The sequence below is a fragment of the Strix aluco genome, chromosome 1 (assembly GCF_031877795.1).
Source record: "Strix aluco isolate bStrAlu1 chromosome 1, bStrAlu1.hap1, whole genome shotgun sequence".
NCBI lineage: Eukaryota > Metazoa > Chordata > Aves > Strigiformes > Strigidae > Strix > Strix aluco.
Genome location: NC_133931.1, coordinates 148,337,413 through 148,354,208, shown reverse-complemented (window position 1 = coordinate 148,354,208; position 16,796 = coordinate 148,337,413). Strand labels below are relative to the sequence as shown.

The following is a 16,796-nucleotide window of genomic DNA, read 5'->3' as shown; positions in this document are numbered from 1 at the left end:
TAAATAAGTAAATCTTGTATTAAAACACTGAACTCTTCTCATGTGAAATATCTGAAGGAACCTGGTGAGAGAGTATTGGCTCTGACAATCAGAAAGAGTCTCAGGAGGAAAAATATTGTCTGTGGGCTGTTAAAATGATACTACTTACAATCTAGTGCTCAGAGACTCCAAACTTACCCCTTTTTATTTTAATACAATGAAAAAACCAATAATCATAACAAAGAATCTAAACAGGGTAGATTAGAATCTTCTCTCAACCAAGCAGTAACAGCCATAGGAAAGCAGTGATGATGCCATCAAGTGCCTATTCCCCAGCATCCTCTTCCTGTGAGCTCACAAGCCCAAAGACATTCTTAGAACTGTCATCTCGATGCTCATGGAAATGAGCAACCAATTTTTCAGGCAAATGGGGCAGGGCTTGGGAAGGCATTAGAAAAAAAAGGAGGGGAAGTCTTTAAACCAGGAAATTAAAACCAGGATCTAACAAAAGCCTTAAGCATGTTTCTAATTTTGACAAAGAAGGAGACTCAGCATCTTAAAGGCTGTCTTTTTGTCTGCAAGAGAGCTTTGAGATTTCCAAACAGGCAACAAGCAGTGAAAGAAATTCAACAGAAAAAAAGAAAAAAGAATGAAATTGAAGACAAAATAGCAAAAGAAAAATCTATCAGGGCATTGAATGCAAGGGAATGTGCTGAGAACTGGCTGTTTATAAGACTGACACAACTTTTAAAAGCTAGCACGGAAGAGGAGAAACTGTTTTAAGTTGATAGATGCTTTAGAGTTCTTAACAAGAGAAAACAGGAAATACCTAAGGAATTGTTATTTTCGTTTTGGCAGATATTAGGGACAGACCTTTAAAGTGCCACAAGAGCAAAAGGATATCCTCTTTGAAAGGAACACAAGTCCTTTTCTAAGAGCTAAGCTCAATTGCAGAAGCCTGTAAAAAAGAACTGATGTTAACATTCATGATTCAATTCCCCATCCAGCTCAGCTGAGATCTAATTCCAAGAGACAGGTATTTCAGCACAAAAACACATGCCAACAAATTAAAATCAGTATCCAGATGGAACATGCAGACAGCAATGATCTCAAAAATCAGCACAAAATGGTAAAATATCAGAAAACTTAATATCTTTAGAAGGATTACCTAGGAAAACAGATTTATAATCTCTAAACCCAAAATAAACCCCATCAAAACAAACACAATCAGACTTTAAGAAGAGTTAATGAGCTTGAACTAAGATGTAGGATTAAAAACCAGATTTTTTTGAGATCTGTTAGTGAAAAAGTATATGGAAAAGCTATGTATTAATTATTTTTATTAGTCTTAGCACTCCAAACTTCCTATGTGATATCAATCAAATCTTCTCTTCTTTGGTCTCTCCTACCCTGTCATAAAGAATGTCCAAAGATTACTTGGTATATTATCCTATGAGTAAATTCATTTGTAAGATGCTCAAGTACTAGGGGCATTAAATGGAATGGAAATAGATATGCATATTGAAAAGACAAAAATGTCCAAAGCATTCGAAGTACAAAAAGAACAGAACTGGTTTTTTTTAAGTAACTGGACATCAATATGCCTCTATAAATGTTGTGATTCAGAGAAGTTCTTAGCTTGTTCAAACAATTCAGATAAATTGATTCTGATCTATCCAAAATGATTAACTTTCATTTGTCTTTAAGAAAAAGATTCAAAACTATCTTCAAAACCTTGGCACATGTTAGAAAATGATCTCTATTCTCTCACCCAGCTGCTCTTTTACTCTTTAAATAGAAGGTTCAGACTTGGGAGACCACTGCTATTCGGGATAAAAATCAAGTATGTTCTTAAAATTTGAGTAAGGGTTATTTAAGAATGTGCTAAGAAATCTTTCTCAATCAAGATAATCAATGACATTTCAGGGGGAAAAGAGCCCAAACACATATATATTTATACACATACACACACAATCCTATGACAATCAGCTTTGATGAAAAATGAGCTTGCCAACAATTCTGGCATGACAGGTGGGACCACAACTCAGATTTTCCCAGATTGTTAGGCTGTATCTTAATCTACAAAAATCAACAATGCAAGGCATATTCAAGTCAACATCTTTCACACGTATCAGAGCTCAAAAAGCCCAAGCAAAACAGACAAAGCAAGATGAGTAGCTGTCATACGGATTCAGCTCTAATGATACAAACTTGTTACCAAAACAGGTTATCAAACAGAAGGTTTCTCCTGTCTAATCTGTCACTGCGTAAAACATTAAGCAATTCTGACTCTGCATTGAAAAAAGGACAGCAACAGATAGGCTCCAGGTCCAAGCCATTGGCGCCCAGTCTGCTTTACCAAGAGTGGAGGAATCTGTGCTGTTTCATCAGCTGGCAAAACCCTTCCTTCAGGAGCGGGTAAATGACAAGATGCAGACGGTGTCTCATCTAGTGCTGCAGGCACAGGACATGTAGATGCAGGATTGTATTTACAAGAACTTCAGTGCAGCTGAGGCTGCTCAAAACACATGGAGGAAATTTTTGAAATGCTGGCATAAAAGAGACGGTGACAGCAAGGCAACGCTAGCTGCAGGGAAGACACACTGCACTATGCCTGCTGGGAACAGGAAAGAGTGATGGACAACCATTTTATTAGTCAAGATACTCTCTCCAAGGTGCTCAGCAGCAAAGAAAGTGAGATGCAGTCAGCTGTTCTTCAAGTAGGTGCTTATGCAGGTTAAGCTTGTTCTTACCAAGAAAGTAGCAGGTTAAGAAACACTAAAAAAGTAACAAAATGAGGATTAAAACAAAGAGCAAACCTACGGTATTTCTAACAGCTGCAGCTAACAGAAAGCATGCACTGTGGAGTTTCCACTGTGGTACCTAACAAAGATCTCTTTGCTCATAGGCCTGGTGGAAGGATTGACATCCTAACTAATCTGGTGTTGTCTCTTCCCCTGACTGATCTTTCTCTGCCACTTCCCCCTTAGATGGTATACATAAACTCTCGATAGACCCATAGATGGTAGCTGTCAGCTGTGTTAGATAACTGAGTTGCTCTGATTTCTTAACTAGTGTTTGCAGGTTCTGACAGCCATATTCAATTTTACTAAATGCACTTGTGCTGGCTAAAGCCTTTCACGATGCCTCCTCAGGGCTCTATTACAGGTTTCAGATTGAGACTGGACTGCTTGGGATTCACTGTGTTTCTGGAAAAGGGGCTAATTACAATGGCAATTTTGCACAGCAGTTACTGCTTGTGTCTGCCTGCGTTGCTCTTCCCCTGCAGAAGGTTAGAAACATGAAAATAAACAGAATTAAGTTTGTGTTTGTTATTAAAAGATGTGCAGCAATCAGGCAGAAAGGTTTTTGTGTTCACTGCTAGGTACAGGATTTGATGCATGAGAAATGGTAATGAGATAACAAATTAGCCATTGATTCAGACCCGCCAGTGGTGACTGAAAACCATTATGTGGCGACTGCTCTTTTTTGGGGGTCTGTTTGAAGTATGTTGGTGGTCCTCATGTATTTCCTAGGAGAAAAACATCTGCTGAACAAAAACCACTATCAAAATCAATATAATTAGCATCTTTTTGAAACTCTCTGCTTAAAGGAAGGGTGGATCTTTTTCCTGATCCTGAGTTGATCTTTCTTGTGTGACAAATAGAAGCTTTCAGCTTCCAAGTGGTTTTTGTTGGATAAAGAAACAGTTTTATTTCCCAGGTCTGACAGTCTGGCTCCATCTATTAATTTTCATACACTTGGTTATATTAATGTTAATTAATGGTCGATAGTTTCAATTAAGCCCAAAAGACTTCAATACCTAAGTACCCATGCAATTTAACGGGACTGATGTACCTCCCACTCATGCTGAAAAACAGGCAACTCATACGGAAAAGGAAAAACTACTCAACCTAAACTTGCATCCTCTACATACCATGCCAGTTGGAATCACAGCCTCTTAAGGCAAAGGCATGTTTGTTGGTGCTGCTGCACACACACAGGGAAACTATGCTTTTAGAGAATCCAGCTCATTTTTCCCTGGTTTCTACCAGAGCCACCCTTGAGGTTAGTCTGAAATAAGATAAATTAGAGATGAAAATAACCAATGGCATCAACTCCTGCATCAGTGAAAGACAGACTCTCACAATAGATTTAGTCCTATGCCACCAGGCTTCTTTTGAAAATCCCAAATGTTGAGGCTTTCATTATGCTGTAATGTAAAACTCAGCTGATGGAGAATTTCTTGAAGGAGAGTGCTTTGGAGGACAGGTGCTCATTTATGGTGCTGTTATAGTGGGTGAGCTTGGAGGGGGAAATCCAGACAAAAATACAGTTAGTAGGCTGCTGGGTCCTATTTTCTTAATTTGAATACATACTTCAAAACTTTATAGTGTCAGCTCTGAACTGCAAAACTTCACACTTGATCACAAAGTTACGGTATTTACTGAAAGGGGAGCGGAGAGAGGAGGGGAAGGGGAAAGGAAGGAGAAGAGGGGAAGAGGGGAAAGGAAGAAAGGAGATGAAGAAGGAAAAGGGAGAAGGAGGAAAAGGAAAGGGAATGGGAAGAAAAAAGCCAGAGGGAAAAAAAAAAAAAGGCTCGGAATCAGTGTATTCAGTGTAATCAGTAATCTAATGGAGGAAGATGCTGATTGTATCCAGTAATGTAATACTGTAACTGCAGAGCCACCCATGAAAATTGGGACATGTTTTGTTAAGAGTTTTTTTGTGGTTAAAATTTACATTTTTTGAAATGGAAAGTCTTATGTGAAGTAAGGCTTGTAAAACTTGGCCTTTGAAACATATTTTCTCATACCACGTCCATGCAATCAAAAAGTTAAATTACTCCTGTCCCCCTCCTCTCTTGTATTTCAGTTTCTTTTTCTTTATTGAACAGCAGCAATTCTGGAAATACTATATACTCGAGGATTATATAGAGGGTGGTGGAGGAAAAGCTACATATAAAATGCTGGTTTAATGAGTTTTGATGAAAAAGATAGATGTAGAATCAGACATCCAGCACCTTTCCCCTCCCTCTTGATGTCTCTCACATTGTAGAAGGTAAATTGCAGACACATCACAGACTAAGGCAGTCCTACTAAAATGTACACTGTTTTGCCCCTCTTTCAAGTTCCTGTGATTGAACCTGGAAAAGACCTTTCTATGATCTTGTGATCAAATGCTGCCATTCAAACAAGAAAGACTAACAGAAATGGCCAAGAAATGGGGCTTTTACAGCTGGTAAGGACAGCTGACCAGCATAATGACATTGTTGTGACCAAAAAAAAAAAAAAAAAGTCAAATAAAATGTTAGCATCCTGCTTTCCCAGTGCTTTCAGGCTGAATTGCTTTTCTCTGTTGTGCAGCACCATTTGAGAAGGAGAAGGGGGAGAGAGAGACTTCAATTACGCAAGAGGCTCCTGGTATTCAAAACATATGGAAACTGCTGTTGTGATACTGCTCGTCTTACTTTGTCTGGATGAATCACAAAGGGAAAGATCTTCACACGCCACTTCAGACACTTCATGCTCTCAGAGGGGGAGCCCCACAGAAGAGTCCTCAGTGCTCCTCTGGTGGCATGGAAAGGTTTCCTTTGGAAGGGAGGGAGGGAAAGTGGCAGAAAGGCAAGACCAGGAAGGGAGGACAGACCCTGTATACTTCTTTCTTATGTGCCCTCCCTCTCTTGTTACACTCCCTTTCTTGCTACACAATCCTTCCTAAAGGCATCAGCACCAAATTTCTCCCAAAATGCTTAAGGACATACCAAGCACCTGCAGGCTGACTTCTGTTCACAAAAACACTCAGAAGTTTGGGTATGTGTCCTCTCTTTCAAGCCACCTAATGCTTCACAAGCTCTGCCACTAAAGATGCATTTGGAGAAAACCCTCCATACCAGCCCTGATGGAGCAAACCCACCTGAGAGCCTCCGTGAGGCTGTCTGCTGCCCAAGTGTGCTCGAAGGCAGCAGCCGCCGCTTCCCCGTTGAGCCCTGCAGGCAGCACAGACCAGGCGGACATCACCTGGACGCTTACTGATTTACAGTGGCATTCCAAAACGTGTGAAAAATCAATGCTCCAATTTTATTGGGACATCTGAAAAGTCCAATCCCAGAGGCTTCCACTTCTGGCTGAAATACAGATGCCCAAAGGAGTATGTCAAAAAATATCTATTTGTACACTGTTAAACTTCAATAAAACATTTTGCTCAGGTTAGCTGGAATTTACAGGGCAAAGTTGCAGACTGAAACTTCTGACTTAAACTTCTCTATACCTCCAATTTAAAAATGTTTAATGTGAAAGCAAGTGGAAAAGTGTGAGGGAGGGAGGAAGGAGGAGGAAAGGAAGAATTTTTCTATGAAAGGGCTGAAAGGGAAATAATTTTCTTCAGTTAAAAAAAACCCCAGATCATGTAAACCACTTGCTGGATATTACTGAGCATAACACACTATGAGCTCAAATGGTTAGTCTGTGCTTAGCTAGATTGATATCCTTGCTCAAGTTAGCTTTTTAAATGAGTTTTAAACTAGCTGGCTCAGGTGTGACAACACTATACTGCAGCAGTAGAGCCTGCAAAGCAGATGTACTCCATCATTTAAAGTGTCCTGAAGGGACTAATAAAATAATGCAGGAGAGGAAAAAGCAGGAGGAGTTGTGCCACTGCTGGCCATAGTTGATGCAAAAGCAGAATTCCTCCCTGAAATCTGAATCAAGTACAAATGACTTTACAATGTTCCACATTGTTTCATGCTCTGATTTGCATGTTTTTATTTGTTTGTTTTGCTTTGTTTTCAATTGCCAGCCCTTTAGACCTAAACAATCTGAAATTCAAGCTGTGAATCTTTCTGGCTCATAAATTTTGCCTGCCATAACACCTGCGCAACTCGTCTGTCTCATCTTGGATTTTACAAGTGCATCCAAGGAACAGCACTGTCCCTGGACCTGAAACTTGTCGACACTTCTCCTGCTGATGTATGAGGCACGACAGAATTCAGTACACACGCTCTCAGCTGTGCTGGTTATGCAGCAGTAACATACAGAAGTGGCTTTTTTGTTCATAAGCCAACATATCTGCCATTGCATAAAAAGGGAATGGATCTGCTGAATTAGAAGATTTACATAGTCAGTCTTCACAGCAAAAATGCACTTTGAGTTAAAATAAAAAAGGTATATATTAAAATTAGTTTAGATAAGCTGTGACAGAGTTCATTACCACTAGATATTATGAATGAGAAATGAATGCAGTTCTAGATTTATGCTGCAGACTTCTGGAAATCTTGGGAAAGGTATGACAGGTGATACTGCAACAGAAAGACCTTTTCTCATTCATATGCCATATTTTTCTCTAACTTCAATCTTATAAACCAAGTGAAAGATCTTAATCCAAACTGCAGTAATACTGTTTTATACATCATGACCTGAATTACTGCAATACCACAAACAAAGTGATCTTATGTGGTTTTTATTACTTCTAGTTACAAAGTAATAAAAAAACTGTGACATAATTTATCATTACTTATACAGCCAGATTACTAAAATCAGTATTTTGTAATATGGTTATTTAAAATACGAAAAGATATGGTTCTTTTCTTAAGAACCTACAGACCAGTACAAGCTCAAATAAAACAAGACATAAATATGGAGCACATCAGATCTTTGAGACTGTCCCCATCATCACTGTCTTCATATATTTCTGGAAAGGCAGGTCTGAGACAATGTCAGCACTCTGTCATCTCTCACACAAATTCCCTGATGAGCCCAAACTACATGATTTAGCACTGATACACACATCCTAATATCTGAAATACAAATTAGCTCAACTCATGTTCCTCCAAGAAATAAGTGCATACCAGCTATTGGGGTTTACTGGGTAAACGTCTAATTCTGTATCCTTCTAGCCAAAGGGAGCCTTAGTTTTAGCTAAATGGAAATGAGATCTAGTCTTCAATAGATAGGAGAATTTTATTTTTTTTTCTAGAAAGTATCCCTTGCCTCCAAAGAATAGACAATCTTCAAAATCCAAGAAAACCAGAAAATTTGAAATAGATCTTTACAGCAAGACATGGAAATGTGTGCTATGAAACCAGAAGCATCTACACAAATGTCAGCACAGCAAGGACAGCTGAAGCTTACATAAACATAACTTTGGAGAAATTAAAAAAAAAAAAGGTGCTAAAGACAGAGAAACCTGTCTTGTTCAGTGATACGAAATGACACACTTCACATTTGAAATTCTCAAGAATGCCATGAAGCAACACATATATAATCTGACTTTTAAAGGCTGTCTTTGAAAGGAAGGAGACAGTCCAAGAAACACTTGATTTCAGTTGAAGTTACAACCTATTGGAGATCTATTGCTGAAAAGTCAGTACAGGCTGGATTAACTACAAGTGATATTTGGCTGAGTACCAGATGAAGGGCAAAGCCAGGACCCTCCACTGGTGTTGTGTGACAGCCATATAAGGGAGAGCAGAACATGCAGCACTGATGAAGCTCGCCACACCAAAGAAGCCTGCATGAGGCACAAAGCAAAGCCACAGAGACCTAACCAGAGAAGTGCTTTCTAAGCAAAAGGTTTTGTATTTTCTACTAATTCAGCACCCATTCTGTAGTGTCTTGGTTAGAAAGTTGATCTTTAGACTGCCTCCTGCAGTGTCTATGTGATCTTAATCATTATGTGATGTCTGAAAAATGAAACTATTTCCCTAGGGACATGCTCTTCTGACAGCTACGTATACCATCAAGGCACCTATTAACATCCAACATGACCCAGGCAACAAGTCCACAGAGCTCATTGTGCACTCAGCAGTTTGTCAGAGAGACCTGAGCTGGGGACTGCTGCCTCCACATTGTTGAGGAGGTGGGAAGCACCTGGGGTCCAGAGCAGGAGGAGTTACAGTGGCCTCATGGTCATCAACAGGACTCAGGCAGGACAGTAACAGAAGGAATTAAAGATTTTAATTGTCTGTCAAAGATGAAGACTGGAAACCAACAGAAGTTAAAAGGATGTTTAGAGGTTTTGAGATGTAAAAGAAATTTCTGCTAGCAATGAGCTGAGCACATGTATTCATGGAGCACAGAAAGTTAAAGATAACAGCGATTCCATAAAAAATGACAGCCAGGAATTGGAAACAGGATAAAGAAATAGAAAATTTGTTAAAGTTATCTTTTACAAAGGTCTTTACATGGATCATATTTTCTGATAGAGTGGGGAAGGATTTATATACTGCAGTCAACAGATAACAATGAAAATATTTACAAAACTGAATTCTTAGAAGGTAGACAATATAAAAGACTCAGATAATATTAACATCATATACATTAAAGGAACTAGGATACAAGTGAGAGAATTTGGGTTTTTTGAGTAAAGATAATGTCTGAGGATAACAACATATAAAAGATAAACCCCTTTTTAAACTAGCTCCACTGAGTATTACCAGTACCAAACCTAGAAGAATGCCCTTTATTCTCTTTCTCTGTAGCACTCAACAAATGTTTTAAGCTAACTATAAACCAATATCTAGTTTCTACCTTTGGCTGCTGTTTTGTCTTGTTTAAATTGTCAAATACATACACATATATACAGCGAGTGAGATAGAAAGACATGGATATTTACAGTAATGCATTGCTTACCTTGATAAAGTGAGGTAAACTCCCCAAGAATATAGTTTTGGAAGAGTTTTTCAGTGTTTTATGCATATAAATGAAGAGACAATTAAATAAAAAGATAAAGCACCAAACTAAAAGAAAGGGTCTAAGAAGTTATCAGACAAAACATTTTAAGATCATTCATTTAGAAAAACAATTTACAGCATCACTAATGACAAACAAGGTATCATTTGTTCATCCACTAAGACAAAAAGAAAAACATTGGAAAATGTGACTACTATCCATTGCACAGTTAACCCTCAATTGGAGTCCTGTTTTCTCTTGACCATTTTAGCCACAATCTCCTAGAAAACATGTCACTCTAAATACATTATTCCACGTTCTAAGTCTACTTCTCTGAAGCAAAGATTAAGTATTTGAATTTACTCTCCGTGGTTGGAGAAATGTAACTAAGAGATGACCTAAGAGAAATATTTAAACTAAGGAGAGAGGCAGAAAATATCCATTCATTCTGGTGAAATGAGTTGTTAAAAAAACAGTGTTTGGGACCTTTTCAAGAGAAAAATGCATGACCAATAACAATTAAAGCAAGATATGAGGTATTTGCAAATACATCTGTATTGTTGCAGAGAATTTCTTTCTATTTAAGAGTTTCTGCTCTAATAAAAGTCAGTCCCAAAATGCCACAGTCGCTTGTTACTTGTGAGGTTCTTAACCTACACAAGAATAGTACTTCTCTCATCTTTCTTTCTGTCAAGATATTTGTAACCTGGTATTAAAATTAGCAAAAAAAAAAAAAAAAAGCCACACAGAGCTACTATGAAAGAGGAAGATTCTTGACCATGTATTGTAGTATTCGGGTGTCTCAGGTTTATTTAATTTTCCCTGTGATAGGAATTGGCCCAATGTCCTCTGACAACCAAAACTATTTACAAAGCAAATGAAATTTAGGAAGTACTATAATGACTAGAAAATGCTGTGAGGGAGCATAACGGACGTATCAGTGGAGGATAATTACCACAATTGAGGCATGTTCCTGTGAAATTCCAGAGAGAAAAGTAGAACTCGTTAAGTCTTTGCATTTATTCAAAAAGAGAAAAATGAAGTTTTTTAAAGACATCCAAGGATACTGGGAGATGAACAAAAGCTCTATGCAAAAAACTGTACCCTAAGCTTGCCCATCCAAAGAGAAATCAATTTGTTACTGACAGAAAAGCTAGGAATTTTTACTTGAATTCAGTGATTGCAAAATGTGATAGATAAGAAGGATTTCATATAAAGTCTCCTATTCACCAATAAAAAGAGATGCAGCACTGAAAGACTGAGGGCGAGGTACCTTCATTATTAGTAGTGCCCTTCACATCTTGATGGAGACGTACAGCGCTATAGTCTGATGCATTCATTTGCTGACTTCTCTTTCAGAGTGGCAATACAGGGCCTATACAATTAGTCTCACATGGGGCTGCACTCTCTATAGGAAGAAAATACACCCAGTAGGCCCTGGTCTATTTTTCTCAAAAAAGCAGTGCTAATAAAGGGAAAACAAAAACAAACAAAAAAAACCCACTAAAAAAATAAACACTCAAAGCTACTCAGAATATTTATGAAGTTCACATGGAATCTGTCAAGCACTGAGAGTTTGCAGATTTCTGGAGCAACTGTTCTTTCTCAGTCTGGAAGAAATGCAAACATATTAACTAATTATTTATGGGACAACCAATTATTTTGTACTGTATATCTAGACTGAACATCATGAAATGCTTATTAGTTAAGCAAGCAGGACAGTGGAGCAATTCCCTTTGGAATGGAATGAAGCCAAGGAGTTGGACAGAGAAGCACCCTTAACAAGAATAATTCACCAACATAGACACAATACTGCTCAATTTGCCCAGGCATTACACATCTGACCAGCAAAATGTTTCAAGTGCCAGAAAATAACCTTTAGATTGTCACTGGGTTGAAGTAGAGTTGTCTGGAGCTGTAAGTGCTCAGCTCTACAATTTTTAAGAGACAACAGACAGTAGTTGAAGTTAGAAAGTCAAACAAGGAATGATTATTTTTGCCTTGGGAACATATAGAATACAGAGCCTCCAGAGTGCCCTGCATGCCCTCCTTTCCTTGCAGACACAACACTGCTTTATCCTTTCCTGTCATATTGTTAGCTTTGATCAGCTTCGATGTGTGACTCCTGGCTGGGCTCCAATGTCCAGGTACACAACAGTGTCTCTCCTGTAATTTCTATCTTATTTCCAACAAAAAAAAAAAAAAAAAAAAATATCCAACATCCAATTAAATTTACATCTCATTTGCCGAGAAAACATTAGTTGGGAAAGAGCTCTGTATTCTATACGAATGTTTGAGATAACTCTCTGGGAGGAAATAACTAAGTCATGGTCCATGGTTTATTCATTGTGAAAGCCAGGGCCATGGTGCCCAGACTTTCTGATAGGCTGTTCAGCATCACATGAAAGCTACCTAATCCAGTTCTTCTTCCATCATGACTTGGCAACCAGGCACAACTGCCCCCACAACACATGAACATTTTATCCTACAGACATGGTACTCCCACACACATACATCCCACTGTGTCACCAGGATCAATCTCAGGGAACAGGACTGGGGAAGCCAGCATGGATGGAAGCCAGTTGACAAGGCGATTTGTCTGGTCCATAATCCCACTGCCTCTGGAACCAGCATAGTATAAAATGGTCTGCAGCCAGGCTGATTTCTTTCTTGATGGGCCTCATGCAACCTTGCATTAGCTGGCAAGCTGAACCAGAACATCAGAGCTTGGGTGAGGGGAGACATGGACAAAAATGTAAAAGCGTTCCAGTTCATCGCTGTGCCTGAAAGAAACCCATCTGAAAATCCTAAATCAATTTAATTTAACCCTAAAAGTATTGATTAATTTTCTCTTGCACTAAGATCATGTTTCTGAGCATAGAGGTTAATAACATATAGTGTTGTGTACTTCTGCTAATTTTCTCCAGTTCCTTGAAACTGAAATCCACAAAGAGGTCACAGCAATAACTAGAGATTATTTTTTTTCTGTGCCAATTACTGAGAAGATGGGAGGATAATTTTGAGACTCTGACTGTGATTTTCCAAGTACACTAGGAGACTTGATTTTCCTTCCTTCTCCATGCAGGAAGATCAGCAACTGCCAGGAGGGGGATAAAGCAAGATGCTTCTATCTTTGCCGAGAGGCTTAAGCACAGGTTCATAGCACAGATGTATAAACTGAGTAGAAGCTCTAACAGGAATCTACATCAGGAAGAAGAAACTGAGAACTTGGTGGTTTTTGTACTGGATCAAAGGTGAATGAATATGAGTGGCCAGTATCACTTGAATTGACCCAGTTGCTCAAATGAACATGTTTGTCCTCTGGCTTCTTAAGAAGACGAGAAATGAATATGGAAAATCTTCTAAAAATGGATTTGAAGAGTGCCCTACTCTAATAATGAGGCACAAATATTCTCTTTTATGTGGATCAAACACCCTACGATAATTTCTAATTATCTGTGTTTGGAGCTACAAAATCTATCTTCCAAAAATGGAGGACAAAATGGGATCTTATCAAGTGCATAGATGACTGAGTTCAAGTCCTGGTCCAGTGGCTTTGCTCCAAGCTGCATTATGCTTTATCTGCATCTGAACAGTACTCAGGAAACGAAAACTCTTAAAATACTCACTTCCCAGCTCATCTTTGGAACTAAATGTCATCTGATCACAGCAATCATGAGAGAAACATAGTAGACAATTTTCCCACGTGGACACCTTCTTCAAACTAAGCTGATTCACGTCTTTTAATTGAGAAAGCAGCAAAAGTTATAACCCTTGAAACACAATTTCAGTGTTACACTTGGAACAAAAGTCATCGTGCTATCTTATCATGGCTTCTATTTTGATGTCCCACATTGTTCATGTTAAATACCCCATATATTCCTGACTAATTTAAGAATTAAAAAAAACCAGCCAAACTCTTTTCAACTTCTAGCTTTCATTCTTTACCATGTGGCCTTTTTGTCTCAAGATGGCACTGTAAGAATATTCTGCTTTATTTCTCAATATGATGTGTCCTCTCTGAGACAACTGGAAATGTGACCATAAAGCACGCAAGGTTATAATGACAAAGCTGCACTTATCGATTCCTTGCTATTCACACTCTTTCCATTGGGTGTTGCTATGATATTAAACAGATTACCACTGGGATTCAATGTAGGCATACAGAAAGGCATGCAAAAGGTTTAAGGTCTCTGCCTATGTTGCTTTGCCCATTGTTCTATGCAGCCCGAGTCTATTGTACTTCACAAAGTTGGTGGTGCACTTCATTAGTTGGTGTTGAGAAAAATTGTCAGTAACTACTTTTGAAAAAGGTATCCATAAAACAGAGTCTTGCAGTTTGTACTAAAAGTTTTATACTCTTTCATGAAGGTGATCTGACTAAAATTTATATGTACATTGCAGCATTCAATTACTGTACACAGTAGCTGTGCAGATGGCTCTCTTTTAATTAGACTATTTAGTGCATCTTCTGCATAAAGAACCAGGCAATGAATAAGGAGGAATTTAATGAAAGTAACCAAAAAAGGAAATAGCTTAATGGAAGTTAAAAAGAAAAAAAAAAAAAAAAAGAGAGAATAACTTAGGATGCAATTCTTGCAAGGATTTTCTGCTCATTGAACGTAGCTCTTCAGACAATCTGAAGGAGAAATCTTTGCAGATTTGTGGCCTCGGGGAGGTCTTGTCAAGCACTAAGAATGAGGCAGCTGATCACTAAACTTTGCACAGCTGATGGCCGTATAGATGACAGCTGAAGATTTCAAAAGCAAGATACCTGGCTAGAACTCGGCTTTTGATGTGGCACAGACACACCGATGAATGTATTCTACAGGTATTGTCAGAAAATGGCAGGATTTCATTAAGTTATGGCAAGTACAAATGGTATAAAATCACTTTATATTTGAAATAACCTCAGTTAGTATTAACAGCAACAGCTGTTGTTGCAGTAACAGTAACTAGTAACAATAACTAGTAACAGTAAAGAACACAAAGTTACTACAACCTGAAATCCTGGTTATTTTATAACCTATAATGCAGTTGCTCATCTAGTTATATTCCTAGTTTGCTGGAGAAGCACTAGCATTTACTTATGTGGCATTTGCTCTAATTGGAAAAAAAAATCACACAGAATATATGCATTTAAAAGGAAAAAACGCAGTAAGGCATCATGATTTTTATATGTACTTAGATTTACTGCTGTCAGGCATAAATGTTTGAATAACACAAACCTGGGCAAGGAAGAAGTTGCTATAGTTCATAAAGAATAGGCTTCAACCTGGGAAGTCATATGCCCTCTTAGCAAGGCTGGTGATATAAGCCAATCTCAACATAAATTCCAGCATTTCTGTTTTCTAAACTCTTCAGTGATTTTTAAATTTCATATTGATGGCTAGACCTACCTGGTAGACCGGGTGGTGTTTTCAGATATTTGCCATTAAAATGTTGAATTACTACTTCACATTTTTCTGTAGACTCCATTCTGGAAAAGAGAAGAGAGAGGGATGGGGGTAGAGGCAATACACATTACTACACTGTTATGAAAGTGCTCAGTCAGCAAAAACAAAAAGCAGAAGGAGAAAAAAGGACAAGCACAGAGAGAAATCTTCAAAGCTGTTCTTGCCCATTTCTGCAGAGAAACTGGTTGAGCTCATTATGGTACGGTGCGGCTTGTGAGGAGGATCTGCCACCCTCAAAGCCTGCAGCTGCACTCCCAGCTATGTGTGAGCTGCAGCAGTGTCAATGAACAGTTCCCTTTTGGCTCCGGGGGATCTCCCTGAACAAGGACATTCTTTATGCTGTCACGAAAGGCAAAGGACATGTTTCTACATTCCTTGTGCACCCAAAATAACTTCAAATGTCATGAAAAAAAATACAGAATTTGGAAAAGAACCCAGAGGATTAAGCAACAATTATTAAGGATTGCAATGTTAAAAAAATAACCTGCAAAGACAGACTGTATAGCAAAATGAAAGACAACACATATAGGCCTATTACAACATAAAGCCAAATTTTGGGTGAAGACAGTAGTTTACATGTAATACTGGTAGGAGAAATGCCTTACTGTTCATCTCATATGACCTCAAGATAACTTTCAGCATTGAGACATTAAAGCATTAAAGGTGAACTGGTACATACATTATTGAAGGAACTGTAAACAATACAAAGCTACTAGCTACAAACCATGGTCATACCACATCTGGGAATTCACCATTCTTTCAGGTCTTGTAAATTGACTGCACACTAGTCCAGAGAACAGTTGACTTTACTACAGAGTGGGTACAGAAACTTTAAAGACAGAAAAGAGAAAAATGGAAAGCTAATAAGCAAGCAAAAAGAAAAATCATACTGCTTTTGTTTTTCTTAGAAAAATTGTGCTTATAAAACATGTTCAATGCTCCTTCAATACAGCAGTGTTTACCTCCAGGTACTCTTTGCAAAGTAACTCCACTGACATAAATATTGGTTACTTCTCACCAGTCTAGATCTTTTTAAAATTAATTTATCCACCACCCTTTCTGTCACATGGTTTTCAGAAAGAGTGGTTCACACAGAGCAGCAGTTTGTCTCCCAGGGTACAAGTCTGCCAGAACTCAAAGGACCATCCCACCACTACCAAAAAAAAAAAAAACCAAACCCAAAAAAACATCAATCCTGATTGTCTAGTTAATTCTCTGAGCAAGTCAAAGACTTTTGTCAGTTTGTTTCAGGTGGAATCATTAAAAATTGTCCTTTCCAGGTTGCATCACTGCATATCATGTGGGCCGGGCCATTTCTACAAGCACAAGGACAGCAACTTAGATTGTTCACTTTGGCTTCATTCAGATTTAACTAAGCGAATGTCTGCACTGAGCCTTTAGAGACTCTTGTCTCTGAAAGAATAAATGCAATAAAAGTCTGTTTTCTGTAGCTGCAGGCACTTGGTGTCAAACCATGTTATGTTGCATCACGCAGCAGTGACAATTTCATTTTAATACATGGGGTACATTTTAACAAGCCAAAGCAGTCCCTGCAAAGAATGCAATATATAAGCTGCCAAGTGAAAGAGACTCAGTGCACTTCATGCATTTTATGTGGGAAGAGAATAAAAGTGAAACCCATAGTGTTCTGGGATAAAAAGGCCATCATTCGAATAGCACTCTGCAAAAGAAT

The 16,796-nt window shown here is 38.4% G+C and overlaps 1 protein-coding gene across 8 annotated transcripts in view; it reads right to left on the bottom strand.

Moving 5' to 3' along the window:
* The window catches only part of RBMS3 (RNA binding motif single stranded interacting protein 3), a 712,154-nt gene that overhangs the window by 129,727 nt on the left and 565,631 nt on the right, over positions 1-16,796 (bottom strand). For all 8 annotated transcript variants that reach the window (XM_074839167.1, XM_074839161.1, XM_074839176.1 and 5 more), the window contains one exon: positions 15,047-15,126. In XM_074839167.1, coding sequence (XP_074695268.1) covers positions 15,047-15,126 — 80 coding nt within the window. The remainder of the gene's footprint in view (positions 1-15,046; positions 15,127-16,796) is intronic.